General features: G+C 38.7%; 1 protein-coding gene across 2 annotated transcripts; it reads right to left on the bottom strand.

Annotated features, from left to right (window-relative positions):
- Positions 1–2,213: 2,213 nt before the first annotated feature.
- On the bottom strand, positions 2,214–11,109 carry Nabp1 (nucleic acid binding protein 1). Of its 2 annotated transcripts, none has more exons than XM_013030639.1 (6): positions 11,024–11,109; positions 10,120–10,258; positions 7,098–7,169; positions 5,169–5,244; positions 4,483–4,537; positions 2,214–3,508 (listed from the first exon to the last, which is right to left on the bottom strand). In XM_013030639.1, the coding sequence occupies exons 3-6, from the start codon at positions 7,157–7,159 to the stop codon at positions 3,339–3,341; spliced, it is 363 nt and encodes a 120-aa protein (XP_012886093.1). In that variant the 5' UTR covers positions 7,160–7,169; positions 10,120–10,258; positions 11,024–11,109; the 3' UTR covers positions 2,214–3,338. The 2 variants fall into 2 exon arrangements, with proteins under 2 accessions (XP_012886093.1, XP_012886085.1); XM_013030631.1 differs by lacking the exon at positions 11,024–11,109 and adding an exon at positions 10,536–10,689.
- Positions 11,110–16,659: the final 5,550 nt, after the last annotated feature.

Genomic DNA, 16,659 nt, shown 5'->3' with positions numbered 1-16,659 from the left:
AATATGTCCTTCCTTAGAAAACTATCTTCTTATACGTTAAAAGTTGCCACATCATGCTGGGTGCTGTTGGCTCATGCCTGTAATCCTAGCTATTCAGGAGGTTGAGATCTGACACTGACTTCAAACAAAGCCAGTCAGGACAGCAAAGTCCATTAGACTCTTTATCTCCAATTAACCAGCAAAAAGCTGGAAGTGGAGCTGTGGCTCAAGTGGTAGAGTATTAGCCTTGAGCAAGCTCAAGGACATACCTAGGCCCTAAATTCAAGCCCCAAGATGGGCACACACACAAAAAAAGTCACTTCACAAATTATAAACTTAATTTTCTACTCACTTCTTTCTTTTCCAGCATCATTCCCTTGTTCTTAACCACCTTGAAAATTAAACATTCATTTGAACTGTTCAATGATAAAAACTTGAAGTGTCACACTCAGAACTACACATATCCAGGATATTAATCTGTCTCAAATTTAAAAGCAAAACTACCATGAACCACAGGAAAATACAAAATTAGTTGGTATATTTAGGAAAATCTGGATGTCCAAATGCTTATGAGAAAGCATACTGCAGCCTTCTATTAAATACTGTTAAGTGGCCTTACACACTTCATCTTTCAGTTTCGATTCCATGGTAACTACCTAATACTTCTACCCTTAACAAGTGGGGCAACCCTGTTTGATCAGGCTTTGACCCACTGGTCTCATAGAAAGAATATGGGGGGGGCTCAATTGTAGTAGAAGGGCACTTCTATACCAAATCTATACCAAATGGTATTTGTTTCACTAGGTGTTGTTTAAACTTATTTCCAAGTTGTCAGCAGAAAGCGCCAGGGAGGAGGAAGGTAGAAACTTTCTTCCTCGTCTTCAGATGATTCTGTCCAAGCAGACAGGAAAGGCAAACATTCACTATGAAGTGTGATTCATTTTGCTTTGTAGTAGTGGCTTACCTTAAGAAGAAAGAAACTTGTTAATAAATAATAAAACCACACAGCAAGATTCCAACAGTATCAATTACAAAAGTACAAAACTTCAATCTTTTTCTACTTATTGTGAACAAGTTAAAGGATCACAAAACTTCCACACCCAATCTGCATATTTGACTGTGGTTTAAGTCAGTATTAATAAACTATGACTGCTTACTTACCAAATATCATTCTAATTACTTACATGGAAGTCTAACTTTAAAAAAGTATTCTGACTTATTATAGTTTCACAATCCAAGGCTTAATAAGGTTTCAACCCTCACAACTTCCCCAGCATCCCAGATGAGAAAATGAAACAAGAATTCAGTCTGGAATCTACACCTGGCAGTATTTCCTCAAACTCCAAAAAACTTTCTTCAGTCACCTTTAACACTACATTCTCTCCAAAGTAACTTCAAAAGAAGTATTGCTCCTGCTCCTACTTATATTTTAAAAGTTAAAGCTACTAGTTTGGAGCATTTTTTGTTCATCCTATTGGTAGTCTTATAAAATATAATCTATCTCAATCCTTCTTTTACACGTTATGAAATGTAAAAAAATCTGAACAGTCACAAAGCCAAGTTACCTGTAACACTTAGTATGAATGAATCAATCCATCGATCATAAACAAATGTTTTCCTATCATAACAAAACCCCAGAACTGGATACTAAAAGCAAACTGAAGCCAGGTGCCAGTGGCTCATGCCTGTAATCCTAGCTACTCAGGAGGCTGAGATCTCAGGATTAGCGTTCAAAGCCAGCCTGGGCACTGAAGTCCATGAGACTCTTATCTCCAACAAACCACTCAGAAAACCAGAAGTGGTGCTGTGGCTCAAGTGGTGGAGCGCTCACCTTGTGCTGAAGAGCACAGGGACAGCGCCCAAGCCCAGAGTTCAAGCCCCACGACAGACCAAAAAAAGAAAAAAGCAAACTGCGACAACTCAGTATTTTGTCTACTACTCAACAATCTCCAGTGGCCTATTACATGCATATTGTTTAAAAACACATGTAAAATAAACTGAACTAGAGGGAAAAAAAACCTGGCACAAATTATACTCAAATTCTATGAAATTTTAAAATGCTATGACTTTATTGTTTGATTTGAGGTAGGAAAAAAAAAGAAACAAAAGTGAAAAAACAACAACAACAAATATAAAAGTAAGAAGTCTCCAAGTTAATGTTATTACAATCTCAAGAAGATGTACAGGTTTCTCCATTGTTGTCATAAAAAAAGAGTAAAAATTAGGTAGAACTGTTAACATTAACACAAGTTTTATTCAAAAGAAGATGTGAACCTCAACAAAGGAAAAAATTTACTAGCTATCCACCCTTATTGTAAAAAGTAAAACTGGGTACCATTTATAACATATAAATTCCACATTAACATTTCTGAATAAAGCTGTAATCCACTTTGAGAGTCATGTAACTTTTGCTTATAATGCTGTGTCAATCAAGTTCCAAAATTATGGCACACACACAACTCCAAGGCAATTACCTAGAATTTCCACTGAAGGCTGAGTACCAGTTAAGTACCAGGATAACTTAAGACTGCATACTGCTACATGGATTCAATGTAAATCACTTCCATTATATTTATCTACAATTATTTTTTAATAATCAGATTAATATATATATATATTATGGTTTTACAACTCCTCCAAACTACATTTTAATATTTAACATGGTAATTTCAACTTAGTATTTAAGGCCTTAGCTTTAAATTTTCCTGCAACATAATCTGCAATTTTAAAAACAAATGTTAAAGAGTACTACATTACAGAAAGTAAATGTACTTTCTTACTTTTATTACATAATTCTGATAAAGAAATTTGTTTGGGGGCAATACAACAAGAATTCTGAATGATTCAGGGCTAGGAAAAATCTTAATAGCAGTCACTCAATATAGTCGGTTATTCCTGGAGTCACAAACACTCAAAAATGGCTATTAGCATTGATCAAGTTTCTGATTTTTGGTGGTTATTGCTTTAGTTGGCAAATACCTGAATTTAAGACACCTAGAATATACCCCATTAAACTTTGTCAAATATTACAAAAACATATACAGAAGATAGACTCATAGAGGCTATAAAGCTTGATATCTCAAGTAACTCACCCTTAACATGGGTACAGATTTTTTTAAAGAAGATATCCAATAATTCTTGCTCTAAAATAAATGCCCCTAGTTTTCAGAGTGCTCTTACTGTTCAATAGGATACTTGAGTAGCTTAACAGTTTTGCTATAAAAACCAACCACTCTTCTTAAGAAACCAAAAATGTAAAATAAAGGACATATTTTTCACAGTTAATGATAAATAAAAGTGCAATAAGTGTTCAAGTAGGGCACGTAGTTCAAAAACTACATGTGACTTTTTGGCATAGGTCATCTTTTAAAGGCTCTCCGAGGATCCCTGCCATTACTTATTGTGGTCATAACTGTGTGATTATTAGCTGCTCCTGATAGCTGTGGATAGGTCGGTCCCCGGCCATTGCTTCTACCAGAATAAGAAATTTGGTATCCCCTTGATTCGGGGCCAGTTTGAACACCATTTCCTAAGAAAGAATATAAAAAGAAATTATCATTTTCTGAAGTGGTCTACAGTAAGCTATAGAAATAGAGAAATCCCAAACATGAAAGTCCCAAATAGAAACTCCATTATTTTTACACTGAAGAAAACAAGTGGGCTACATTATCACTGTAAATACATAAACTTTGCAATATATTAATACAAAGGGGAAAAAAGGCCAAGTCTGGCAATAAAATTAGAAATACAATTAAAAACAAAAAAAGCAGACATATAACGAATATAAATGTAGAAGAAAAAAGAATAGGAAAAAAAAGCATTTATATATATTGTCATTTGACTCAGAAGGTTAATGTTTCAAAGCAGTCAACATAATCCTAACTTTTTTTAAGCAGGCAGAAGTTTCCAATGGAAACTTTGTGCCAAGTATGCCATTAGGTCAAATAAAACATAAGCTAACCTAATGAACTCTAGTCATAAAAGACTTATCCCCAGTTAATTTAACAAAAGTTTCAAAAACATCTAACAAAGCTCCAAGCACAATTACCAGAGGCCTGAGGGGTAAAGGCTAATCTTTTAAAAAGGCAGCTAACAGTATGTTAAAAACTGTGATATTTAGAATTGTAGTTCTAAAATTAGTCTTTTAGTGAACTAAAGCAATCAGCAATACTCCATCTATTGTAAGTAATCACTAGATTAATTTTATAAAAGCAGAAAAATAACCAACCTCTTTAACAGATATCACCAAGATTTAGAGTTGGTTTTATTGTGCATCAATGTATTCCCAATAATAGACTCAATTGCTTAGACAACAATGTATTCAATAAATTGGCTTGCAAGTGTATCTACCTTCTAGAAAATTATTGGGGTATTCCGTATATTGGTAGGCCTTCTGTAATCGTATTTTTTTTTTGTCTAGAGGTGTTTTTCCTTCCTAGACCTCTTTCCTAATTTGTTTAATTTCTATGCTTGAATACAAACATAGGAAACCAAAAAACTTACCCACTGATCCAAATGTACCTGTATTCATATTACTATTCTTCTGCTCATTATGTACCTAAAAAATTTTTATTGAGTTAATCAAATGAAGTTAAAATAACACACTTAAGACATTTAAAATGATCATATCCTTTTATAGTTGTATTGCTTTTAAAAAAAATTGTTTTTAACCATTTGAAAAAAAAATCTGGCCAGCTGGGAATGTGGCTCAGTGGTAGAGTTCTTGCCTAGCATGCATGAAGCCCTGAGTTTGATTCCTCAGCACTACATAAAAAAAGCCAGAAGTGGTGCTGTGGTTCAAGTTGTATAGTGCTAGCCTTGAGCAAAAAAACTCAGCAACAGTGCCCAATCCAAATCCAAGAGTTTAAGCCCTAGTGGCCAAAAAAAAATCTGTTCAAGACCACTCAATGTTAAAATGTTCAGGAATTATCCCCAAACCTGAAGAGTTTCTGTTACAGTCTGTATTTCCTGTATTACTTGTCACTTTGCAAAGTGCTAAATGAAACATTTATCTGTGGTGTCCTAAGCTACAGACTGTCAAAACATACATAACAAAAAAAAATAATTAAAGGACTTGTTAAAAAATATAATTCTCTTCATATACTCTAGGTCTTATACAGTCTGGTTATAAAATTACTGGCCACATTGTTCTAATAAAAAATATATATGTATATATACAGGCTAATTACCCCTTGGTTCTGTTGTCCTCGATAATCTGGGTTAGGCTCACTGAAATTTGGTACTTCTGAATAAACCATACAAAATCTGAAAGAAAATAAAGGACAAGTTAAATGACTTCCGTAAGTCATCAAACTTTTTTTGTGAAACATTCCTGACGTATAGGATTGGAGGACTTAGGTATCAATGAAATTCGTTAATGGTAACATGGTAGATAATGCTATTTATAATAAAACTTACATCAATTATTACATGACATAAACATCAAGTATTTAACACATAGCTCTATTTGTAAATTATTCTTTTGTACTGCAAAATACTGTTAAAGACCAAAGACACCAAAAGGTATCTGTATCTGGTTTGTCCACAGAAGACTGATAAAATGGTTTAATTAAGGTATAAGTGATTTTTCTTCAGGAGTGGTGATGGATTTGCCCTGATCCATTATACACATTCATTCAATCATTCTTTTGGTCAAACAGGGTCAATCTACAAAGACAACCATCAAGATTAATAACTGATTCTAGGTGATAGAGATAACAGGCTAGCCACAAGATTATCCTGGAGCTTCTTTTAAAAGGACAATATGATGAGTATCAAGTTTACTCATAAGCATCTGCTTAGCTCCTCAATTCACTTAAAAAGGAAATACAAGCCAGATGCTAATGGCTATAATCCTGGCTACTCAGGAAGCTGAGATCAGATGTCTGAGGTCCGTAGCCAGCCCAGGCAGAAAAGTCCATGAGACTCTTACCTCTAATTAACCACCAAAAAGCCAAAAGTAGAGCTATGGCTCAAGTGGTGGAGCACCAGCATTAAGCAGGAAAAGAGGAGGGGAGGGCACCTTGGCTCTGAATTCAAGATCTAGTACTGGCACCAAAAAAAAAAAAAAAAGTACAAACTTTTGGGAAGTTCTAAACTGACTCTGACAAAGAGCAGCCATCAAATAAATAATGAGAGACCCCTGTAGTTCTTCACTTAACTGAACCTACATTACAGTAAGTATGGCTAGGTACCATAATACTGACCCTAAGACCTTTTAGAAAAAGGGTCTAACAGCACTAGTACAAATATAAACATGAATGGATTCTAATTTTCCTTCTGGTGAAGGTGTCAGTGTTCAATGGAGTTGCTGATCTAGATTGTGTCTTTCATTACTGACTGTATTCTTTAGACAAAGTACCTCACCTCAGCAAGTTTTCCTTGCTTTTATTGTGGTTTTGATTTTTACTTGGGTACCGTTTGTTCCTTCTCTTTTTAAAATATCTCCCAATTTCACGGACATTAAGGATAAATTAGAATAAAGTAATGATCTGGCTCACTGCCTGCACCATACTTATGAAAACAACCCCATACCTCTAGGCTAGCATGAAGGCTGAAATTACCTTTACACCCCTAGAGAGGACGGATCCTCCAGGTCAGGGTGGAGATCATTACCAAGGTGGCAGTGTATGGGAGCCCGCATTGTGGCTGCCTGCACCACACCTAGACCGTGAATAAATATAGGACTTCAGTTTACATTGCTGCAAGTCCTTTTAACAAGAGTACAAATTCATCCATACATACACAGAGAAAAAGAAAATGTAAACCTGTGGGTCGAAACTCAGCTTGTTTTGGTTAACTGCAGGAAGAGAAAAACTACCTCAGATGAGGCTTGAGCAAGAAAGCTTTCTAAAGTCTACACAATAGTCCCACGGGGGCTGGTCTCCACTGCTGTGTCCGATTGCTCTTTGCCAGGACAAACAGACATTCTGACGTTCTCAACACTACAGTACTGACAGCTGTTAAACTAGTACGCGTATAAATACAATACGAGGCTGTCAAAGTCAGCTTACCCAGCCCCTTCCCCCTAAAAAGCCAAGAAAGCTTTCAGTGTATAGATTATACCATATACCTACCAGTTAAGACATGATTTATGACTTATTCAGTTATATACTTACTCCCCAATTTTTTGAAGTTCACCACCCCTTCCAGTATAAAGCGTCAGACATCCTTTCCACATAGATGCATATCTAGAGAAAAAAAATAGGTCTTCAGAAATATGTATTATTCTACTTAATACATATTTTTTAAATGAGGTAGAAGTGGAAATCAAATCCTGAATGTATTTATCACTAATTCAAATACAAAGAATCTAACTTTTACTTGCTACTTACAAAAAAGTAATACAAAAAAAAAATTCTACTGCCAAATTATAATGCAAAAACTAGAACCCTAGAAATAACAGCACAAGTCTTCATAAGCCAGGCATGGTAGCACATCCTTGTAATCCTAGCACTCAGGTGGTCATAAGAGGATTCAAGTTCAAGGTCAGCCTGGACCAAACAAGTGTGAATCCAAGGCCAGCTTAAGCTACATAATGAAACCTTGCCAAAAAAAAAAAAGTCAAACAGGAAAGTCTTCTTGCAACTTACCTCTTCATAACGAAGAGTGTTTAATTGCAGAAATTGAAGTATTTTTCTTAATTTTTACTCACTGACACATCCAGTCATTCAGACACTAAGATTAAGAGTTTTTCTCCAGATCTCTAAGACACTTACTACTGAAAATTTGGAAAAATTCAGTAAATGCTTTGAAAAACAAACTGAAGTCACAAATCTTTTTGCCACTTTTCCCAATTTCCAACTCATTCAAACCTGGCTGAAAAAAGTATTTATTCTCAGCAATTTGAGAGAAGATAAACATCACTTAAACATAATAACCTTACTAAAGGAAATATAACCAATTTAATAAAAATCAACGCAAGGTTTGGTTTTCAATGGTTCTCTGGACAACCTCTATGGGAACTCAATAACTTACAATAAAATATTGTTTAACTCAACATAGTGGTAGTTCATCTATAAATACAGATTAATAGAAACCTGCAGGCATATTGAACTAATATTTTAATAAGGGTTATTTATTAAAAGACTATACTCACCATTCTCAAATCATACAAAAAGTTACCCAGGATTAACTCAGGTGCATTAACATTTCAAAAAGTAATGTTTTACTTTTGTACTTACAAATGTAAATTTTAATGCATATTCTGAGGGAAGAAACTTGAATACTTACAACAGAAACATTTAACTTTCTCATGTTTAAGGGATGAGAACACTGATCAAGTTCCCATGGCTTTACAGTACACATGCTAGCATTCAAACCATTAAGTAAATGTTAGGTAGGCCTTTTATCCAGAGATGTTTTTCTTAGAGTTAACCAGAATTTAAAGGCCTTACAGTTGACTACATTCCAAGCAGTGTTATTTTACTAAGTAATGTACAATTATTCCCATTTTAATTTTACAGAAGGGAAAAGGGAAACCAAGTGTATTAACTTCCTAATTCCCAAGGTCATACTGAAATTAGTAAAGAGAACTTCTCTAGGTTTGAATTTCCCTTTTGAACCATAGTCTTTGGTAATTGTGCTCCTTAAACGTTTAATTTTTGATCAATGCTTTGATGGGAATATCCACAACTGTGGCCACAGAATACAAAATATTTGAAATGAGATGCTGTTTTCAGTTTAACAGTTTTTAGCTGGGGGCCCTTGGTAAGTAGCTCACACCTGTAAATCCTAGTTACCCAGGAGGCTGAGATGTGAGTTACCCAGTTCAAAGCAGGAAGGTCCACAAGACTCAGCTCCATTAACCACCAAAAAGCCAGAAGTGGAGCTGTGGGTCAAGTGGTAGAGTACTACTAGCCTTGAGCAAAAAAATCTCAGGAACAGTGCCCAGGTCCAGAATTTAAGCCCCACGATCCACATAAAAAAAAAAAAAAAGTATGGTTTTTGATCCCTGGGAGAAAAATACTTCAGAAGCAAAAAAAATGTTATCAATTATGTTAATCCTTACCACACCCTCCCAGGGAGGAATTTTCTTTTTTGTCACTTAAAGATGTGGAGGTTTAAAAGATGTAATTAAGGTCACAATGAGTCAGTGTAAGAGAATACAATGTCTAAGTCCTGACTCCCACTTCCTGGTTAGATACTTTACCTCACTTCCTGAAGGTGTTTGTCCCAAGGCCTGTATGACACTATCTTACGCTACCTTACAGGAGCTCCCATACTCAGAACACTCCAATACCTCTTAGGTTCTCTTTATTCCACCAACATCAATCTCCCCTACTTTACTAATCACCACTTTTACATTATTACAATTCTATTGATCACAAAAGCTTCCTGACTGTATTTCCTAAATTATTTTCTGGTCTTTCCAAAAGATTTGGTAGTCAATAGTCAATTTTTAAAAAAGGAGAAAAAGTGGGATAAGGGATAAGAAGAGGTAAGAGACAGATAGGAATGTATGGAAATGTCCAAATCAAAGTCCCCTTAACCAATGTAGGCTAATAAAAAATCTTAACTAAAAAAGTTAATTTTTTTTCAAAGCCACAGATCTGCCAACTACAGTTTCTGAATGAAGGTATCACAGGGGTCCTGCTGCTGAACTTTTTCTGCAGTACTGTGTTTTGGTTTCATACAAAGATCTTAAAACAGAAGCAATCTTTTTCAAGATGAGTCTTCCAAATCCTATCAACTTTTTTCTGAGTACAAATCTGATTATTAACAAAAAAAAAAAAACCACCTAAATTTCCTCAACTATTTTTAGTTCATCTAAATACAAAAAACAACCCCCGCCAAAAAAAAACAGGAATTTCAAGCCGTTAAAAGAATTGAACAACTAATTTAAGTGTGGAGCACACCAATCTACTAAAACAACTAAACGACTCCCCAGAATAGTTTTGTAAATGTAAACTCGTGGGCGGGGTGTTTCCTGCCTGAAACCCCATTGTCAGTAGGTACAAGGAGGTGTTGGATCACCACAAAGTTGACACAAAAGTGGGGGGGGAGGGACAACTTCTGGAGAGTTGGCCGCATTGAAGTCACCCAACTTCAGAAGCAGTCGGGATGCCCGGGGGGGGGGGGGGGATCAGGCAACTCGTACCCTTCACTCCTCCCCCGCCCTCCCGCTGTGAGCATACCTACCCTCGGGTCAACCGTATAATATCGCCTGTCTGTATGAGGCTGCCGACCTCATCCCACACGGAGATGGTGATGCTGCCCGTTTTATCAGCTACTTTGCACGATCTCACTTCATGGCCATCTTTGGTCTTGGTCACGCGTCCTGTGAAGATTGAAAAAGCAGAAGGGAGGGCAGGGGGTGTGTGAGATCACCGAGCAGGTGCCCTCCGTCCTCCCTCTCTCTATGCTCTCCCGGGGGTAAGACGTCTGCCAGGTGGACGAGGTGGAGCCGGGCTTCCCCCCGCGAGTCCCGGATCGGAGCTCACGTGGGCGGCGGGGTGGGGGTGGGGGGGCCCGGCTCCCGACGGCGGCGGCGGCGGGCAGGTCCGGCCCCGGGGAGCGCACCGGGCCGGTGGGGTGGTCTTGCTGACCCCACTTACCTATCTCCAGGACAATAAAGACGACATTTAAGTTTTTCAGTCCGGCCTTAATATCTTTTATAAACAGAGGCGGGTCGTTGACCCCGTTCATACTGAGGCAGTGCGGGCTCGGCTGCGGAGACGCGGGCGGGCGGGGGCAGCTCCCCACCCTCCCGGGCCCGGGGCGGGGAGGAGGGCGACCCTGGGAGGGGGGCGGCGAGAGACGGGGCAGAAGGCAGTTGTGTCAGGACCACAGCCAGGGAGGCACTGGGCCAAAAAGCAGAAAAAAGGAAAATGCGTCAAACAAGAAAAAGGATGGGGGGGGGGGGGGCGCTCACAAGTTCGAAAGGAAAAACAACCCGGACCAGGCCGGACGCCGGCCCGCTCCGACCGGCAGCCGGCCGGAGACGCCGCGAGAACCGCCCCGCGGGGAGAGGGGCTCAAAATAAAGAAGAGGGAAAAAGACGGCCAAGGGACACCTCTGCCCTACGTCCCGCTCACACACGCACGGGCGCGCGTCCCGGCGGACCCGGGCTCCGCCAAGGGACGGGTTGTGACGGCAAAACCTGAGCACCGAACACGGTCTCCACGCACGCCGCGTCCCCAGCAGCGACTGCCCAACGCGCCCGCCCGCGCGCCGGCTCAACTCCCGGGAGGCCCCGCCTCCTGCGCGTCATGACGCGTAGGCACGCCTGCGGCCACGCCCGCCGATCGGCTGGACTCCCCGGAGGCTCCGCCTCCTGTGGCGTCACGACGCGTCGGCACGCCCGCGGCCACGCCCGCCTTTCCGCCAGGCCCTGAGAAACCCAGGGGTGGGAACAGATCAAGGACGTTAGCTCAGCCTTCCCCAGCTCCTCCCCCGGGGTGAGCAGCGCGGGCCCCGCCCCTGTGGCCTGCCAATTCGCTCTCGGCCCCGCCCCCTCCTCACGGTGGCTTCCTGCCTGGCTTGGCCTTCTTCCCTAGGCTTCTATTACTCTTAGTAGGATTTCCGGGAGTTCTTCCTTCTTTTTCTTGATCAGAACTTCAGTCTTCCGCCGTTGCCCTGCAGTCCCGGGAACGCTTGGGGTTTATTATGCAGTGGGTACAGAAAGCGGGCAGTCGATGAGGAACAGGGTTGGGATGGGTCGGTGGGTGCCGGCTGGCGTTGTGCTCCCCCCCTTACTAGGCCCGTTAAATTGGGGTCCAGGAAGATGGGGCAGTTCGCTGGAGACCATTCACCAGCTTGTAGAACGGCAGGAACTTCGACCCTAACCATCTGGTCTGGTCTTCCACTTTTTCACTCAACCCTTCTGATTTACACTTGTGCAACTGAGGGAATCGATCATACAACGAGGAACCCCGAAATATAACCTGAAGGACAGAAAGTGTTTTTTTCTTTTGAGGGGGAGATGAGAGAAGAGAGGGGAGTGGGGGAGGGAAGAGGTAACTGGTCAACAAGAAACATACTCATTGCCTCACTCATGTAACTGTCACCCCTCTGTACAGCATCTTTACAATAAAAATTTTAAAATAAAGAGTTTTAGGATACAGAAAAACTAGTTGAGCTATTTACTAGTTGTGCGACTTTGTTTTGTTTTGTTTTTTTTCAAAGTTTCACAGTGATTTCATTGGAAATGCTCTTCTCACAATTGAGGAACCAATTTGTTTTTGGAAGTCCAGGTCCAGACCTTTTGAAAAGGACTTTCAAGTCATTGTTTACTGCATGTCTTATCTCTGAATATTTAACTCTCTAAATAAGTTGATTTTACGCCGGCCCGGCAGCTCACGCCTATAATCCTACCTACTCAGGAGACTGAGATCTGAGGATCACGGTTCAAAGCCAGCCCTAGCAGGAAAGGCCTTGAGACTCTTATCTCCAATAAATCACCAGATAACCAGAAATGGCGCTGTGGCCCAGCTAGCCTTGAGCTATAGAGCTGAGGGACAGCGCCCAGGCCCAGAGTTCAAGCCCCACGACCGACAAAAAAATAAAAAATTATTTTCACCATCTAGCCATTCAAATAATATTTTTCAAGTATCTACTTTGCAAGCTGCATCTTTCCTAGACTGTGCAGCAAAAAATCAGATAAAAAATTATGGTATTCACATTCTAGTTGAAGCAAGGGTGGGAGAATCCAAGTTTGATCTCTCCCTAGTGGGGAGACAGTGTTTGTCCGAAAAGCTAATTGTATAAGTGCTCAGTGCTTTGGAGAAGAGGTCAAGGGAGAGGAGGGAGTATATATGGGGTATACAAATTAGGATGGTAGGATAAAACTTTTATTTTTAATTCATTTGTTACTGTAAAGGTGATGTACAGAAGGGTTACAGTTATCTAGGTCAAGTAATCAGTGAATTTCTTTTTGAACAGGGTCCCCTCTTCCTCATTTTCTTCCAGTTTTTCTCTCCCCCACAAATTATATAGTTCATTTTCAACATAGAGTCTAGTGAGTTATCACTGCTGCATTTGTCCACCCTTTGTCCCACCATTTCTGTGCTCTCCTTTACCCTCCCCCCAAAAGATAAATTTACATACAAGACAAAAGGTACAGAAATCAAAAACAGCAACAAAGGAGGGGAAAAAAAAACAAGAAGCAAAACAACATAAAACCTTGTTTTATTACCTTGTGTAACTGTAACCCCTCTATACATCACCTTGACAATAAAAAATAATAATAAATAAAACCTTTTGTTTCCATTTTTTGGAGTTCACATCCATAAACACTTTACCTGAAAAATAATCTAGCAAATCAGAAAAAAAAGTAGGATCCTGCTTTATAACAAGTGAAATAGAATAAATTGTCCAACTAGTGCCTAGTAGACAGTATATAGATGCTCTTTATTTTCCTCTCATCTATTTTCTACTAAAGAAAAAAACTAATGAGCTAACATTGTTTAATCCTCTCATCGACTTTATGTTGATGAGTACTGATTTTACCTGTAAGTAAAATCAGTAAGTAACACTGTGAATAACTCACCAGAGTTACTTCATCACTAAGGAATGGCCAAAGTGGGTTTACAACCTATGTAATTGTGACTTCAAAGCTTTTCCTTCCTGGAACTACTGTTTAGATGGAAGTTCAAAATAGACTGAAGAAATAAGGTGGCAGCACCAGAATATATTGTAAGATTTTAAAGAGTCACCTAGTTAACTGGTAGCAGAAATGTTGGGGAGAGTGTCAGAGAATTTGGATATCAGAAGCATGCATGTATTTTTCTGAATATTTTTCATGAGCCACAAATTCCTAAATATCTACAGACAAGTAACATATATTGCCCTAAAAAACAGTTTTTTCAAAATAAATGCCATGTTAGCAAGACAGTCAAGACATTCTTAAGGAAGTGGAAGCTTTAATTTCATAAACCAGTAAGACCCAGAGTGCCAAAGATACTGATACAGCACTGGAAAGTGGCATAGAGTAATATTATAAGCATAATTTCAGCATCAAATGAAAACATTTCTGTTAATGGCAGAACCAATGGCCAAAATCATGGTTTTCAAAGACGCCTGACAAGAACTCCCATTCATCAGGATTAACTTACAGTCACAGTCCTCAAAACTATATATTTTTTAATGCAGACAAAAACTCATAGAAGCAATATTGAAAACAAGCCTTTTTTCCTTTTAAGTTTGATGAGCTTTTTAAAAGGTTAATAGACGAAAAACCACACTGAGAATGTTGAGCAGAGTCATGGCCAGAGTTTGGTCAAAGATAGTAAGCTACTCCCTAAATTCTCAGCTATTTGCCCCCATATTTAATTGGATTAAGTATGGCGACTCACACTAATTACACTGACATTTTCTAAAGAGGAATTTGACACTTAGGAAACCAAGTACTGCAAAAGCAGAAGGCAGTGCTGAAAGCAATAACCCATCTCCTCTCAGTTCTCCCTCCCCCGGGACAGAACCAGCTTAATATCTACTTCCTTCCTCACTTGGCAATTCTCAGAAAGGAAGTGGCAACCACATGTTTTCTCATTAACGAAAACTAAAGACAGCCTTGACAACATATGGTGGGCAGTACAGAAACTCTTCTATTCATGTTATTTGACTTTCACAACTCCCAAATTTCATTTTTCAAAACTGATGGTTGATAGAAAGAAAATAGGGGCTACCAACAAGTCATATTGCTACCCCCAACAAGCTTTCTTAACATTACTCTTCAGTGAAATGAAAGCATATCACTTAATTTACCAAGTTAGTTTATAATGAGCATACTGCTGGTTCTTTAGCATAGTCATAAGATTATTTCCCAATCTTCTTTCAAAGAGCTGTTTGGTCTACAGGCTTTCTTCATTTCTTAGGGCCAAAACAAACTTACTGAGATGGTGGACTCTTATGTAAGTACCTCAACACAACTCTGCAAGGAAGTGTTGCTTAGTGAGACCTAGAATGGTACAGGAGGGCAATCATTAGAATCCTGGATATAGAAGTAGCAGTCATCTAGATTCTAAAAGTTTCCAGGAAATTATGTCTAGCACCTTGTATTCGTGTTCACTCCAGGTTTTGGTTTCTAGGATTAGGAATATCATTTGCATTTTGTTTGTACTGTTCATCTATTTTAAACCATTACAACACAACATCAATAACATGTAAAATGTTGTAATAGTCTTAACTTATAACAAGACTGTTAGATATTACAGGGTTTGTATGAAATCCAAAAAAATTTAAAAACCACAGTATCCTCACATTACAGAGATAATCCACTTTGTAACATAATTGGCAAGGTCCAAAAAAGATCTTTTTTAAATCTTTGTTAAAAGATTTAACAAAAAGTCAGAATATTTAGTAATGATTTCTTCAGCAGCTACAAAAAGTATAATAACAAATGTTAAAACATATTAAACATCTTAATATATTGCTTAATAATATGTGTAAAAGGCCCCAGCTATGAGCTGGGATTTAACACTGATACATGTAAATACTTTTTCTACAAAAGAAAATGTTCTAAAAAGTACATTTCTTTCATTATCTAAATAGGGCATTGGATTTTTCAAAAGCTTTATAATTCACTGTGATAAGTGCAGAACATCTCATCCCCAATGACTGATTGTTGTGGGAACTGTAAAATCCACTTGTGAAAAATAACTTCAGAGTTTCTCTTTGAAAGAAATGCTTCCCTACCTGGGTTCCACACAAGCCTGGACAAAAAACCCACAAGGTCTCATCTCAGCCAACACAAAAGCTGGGCATAATAGTTCAATCTATCATCCCAGCTATGTGGCATATGTAAACAGGAGGATCATAGTCCATGCCTGCTGGGAGACCTTATTCAAAAAATAAAACCAAAATGAGCTTGAGGCATGGCCCAAGTGGTAGAGTGCCTGTCTAGCAAGTGAAAGGCCCAAATTCAACACCCTGTACTGCCAAAATAGTTAAAAGAAAGAAATTTATCCCTAAATGGAATAATTCAAGCCAACTACATACTCTCTTTAATGATGAATAGACAACTCTGATATTTAAGTTCTAAAATGATGCTTTTTAAAATAATTAGCATGTGTTGATTGTACAAAGGCATTTCATTGTGGTATTTCCATACATGCATGTCTTGACTTTGGTCAAATTCACCCATTAGTCTTTCTTATCCCTTTATCTCTTCCCTCTCTTTTTCAAAAATATGTTTCCTTCATGTTATAATGTTCTTCAATCATATTCGTAAACATCACCTTCCTCCTTCCTCTCCCTACATCACTGGTCTCCCACCCCAAAAGAGTAGTCACTCTTTAAAGTACCTCTTTTAAGAGTATATCTCTAGTTGCCTGAAATTCATTGTTTATGAAAAAAGCAAAGTATTATTGCTAATAACCAGCAACTACTTATTTCTTTATTGGTGAAAGATTTATTGGAATAAGTAACACGGTCTACATACTTTAAAAAAGATATTGTAGGAAATGGTACAAACTCACAAGTATAAAAAGATCATGAAGCCAAACTGGTGACGCATATCTGTAATCTTATTTACTCAGGAGGCTGAGATCTGAGGATCATGGTTCAAAGACAGCATGAGAGGGAAAGTCCATGAGACTCTTATCTCCAGATAACTACCAGAAAACTGGAAGTGGCACTGTGTCTCCAAGTGGTAGAATGCTAGCCTTGAGCAAAAGCAGTTCAGGGACAGCTCCCAGGTCTTGAGTTCAATCCCTGTGACAAAAAAAAAAAAAAAAAAAA

This window comes from Dipodomys ordii, unplaced genomic scaffold (genome assembly GCF_000151885.1).
Source record: "Dipodomys ordii isolate 6190 unplaced genomic scaffold, Dord_2.0 Scaffold5, whole genome shotgun sequence".
NCBI classification, from domain to species: Eukaryota; Metazoa; Chordata; class Mammalia; order Rodentia; family Heteromyidae; genus Dipodomys; species Dipodomys ordii.
This window is presented reverse-complemented; position numbering and strand designations above follow the sequence as displayed.

Coding starts and splice junctions, on each gene's coding strand:
- Nabp1 (XM_013030631.1), bottom strand. CDS start 10,626: ATGAACGGGGTCAACGACCCGCCTCTGTTTATAAAAGATATTAAGGCC. Junction 10,259..10,535: donor CTTTATTGTCCTGGAGATAG/GTAAGTGGGGTC, acceptor CAATCTTCACAG/GACGCGTGACCAAGACCAAA. Junction 3,509..4,482: donor AGGTACATTTGGATCAGTGG/GTAAGTTTTTTG, acceptor ATTCTTTCTTAG/GAAATGGTGTTCAAACTGGC.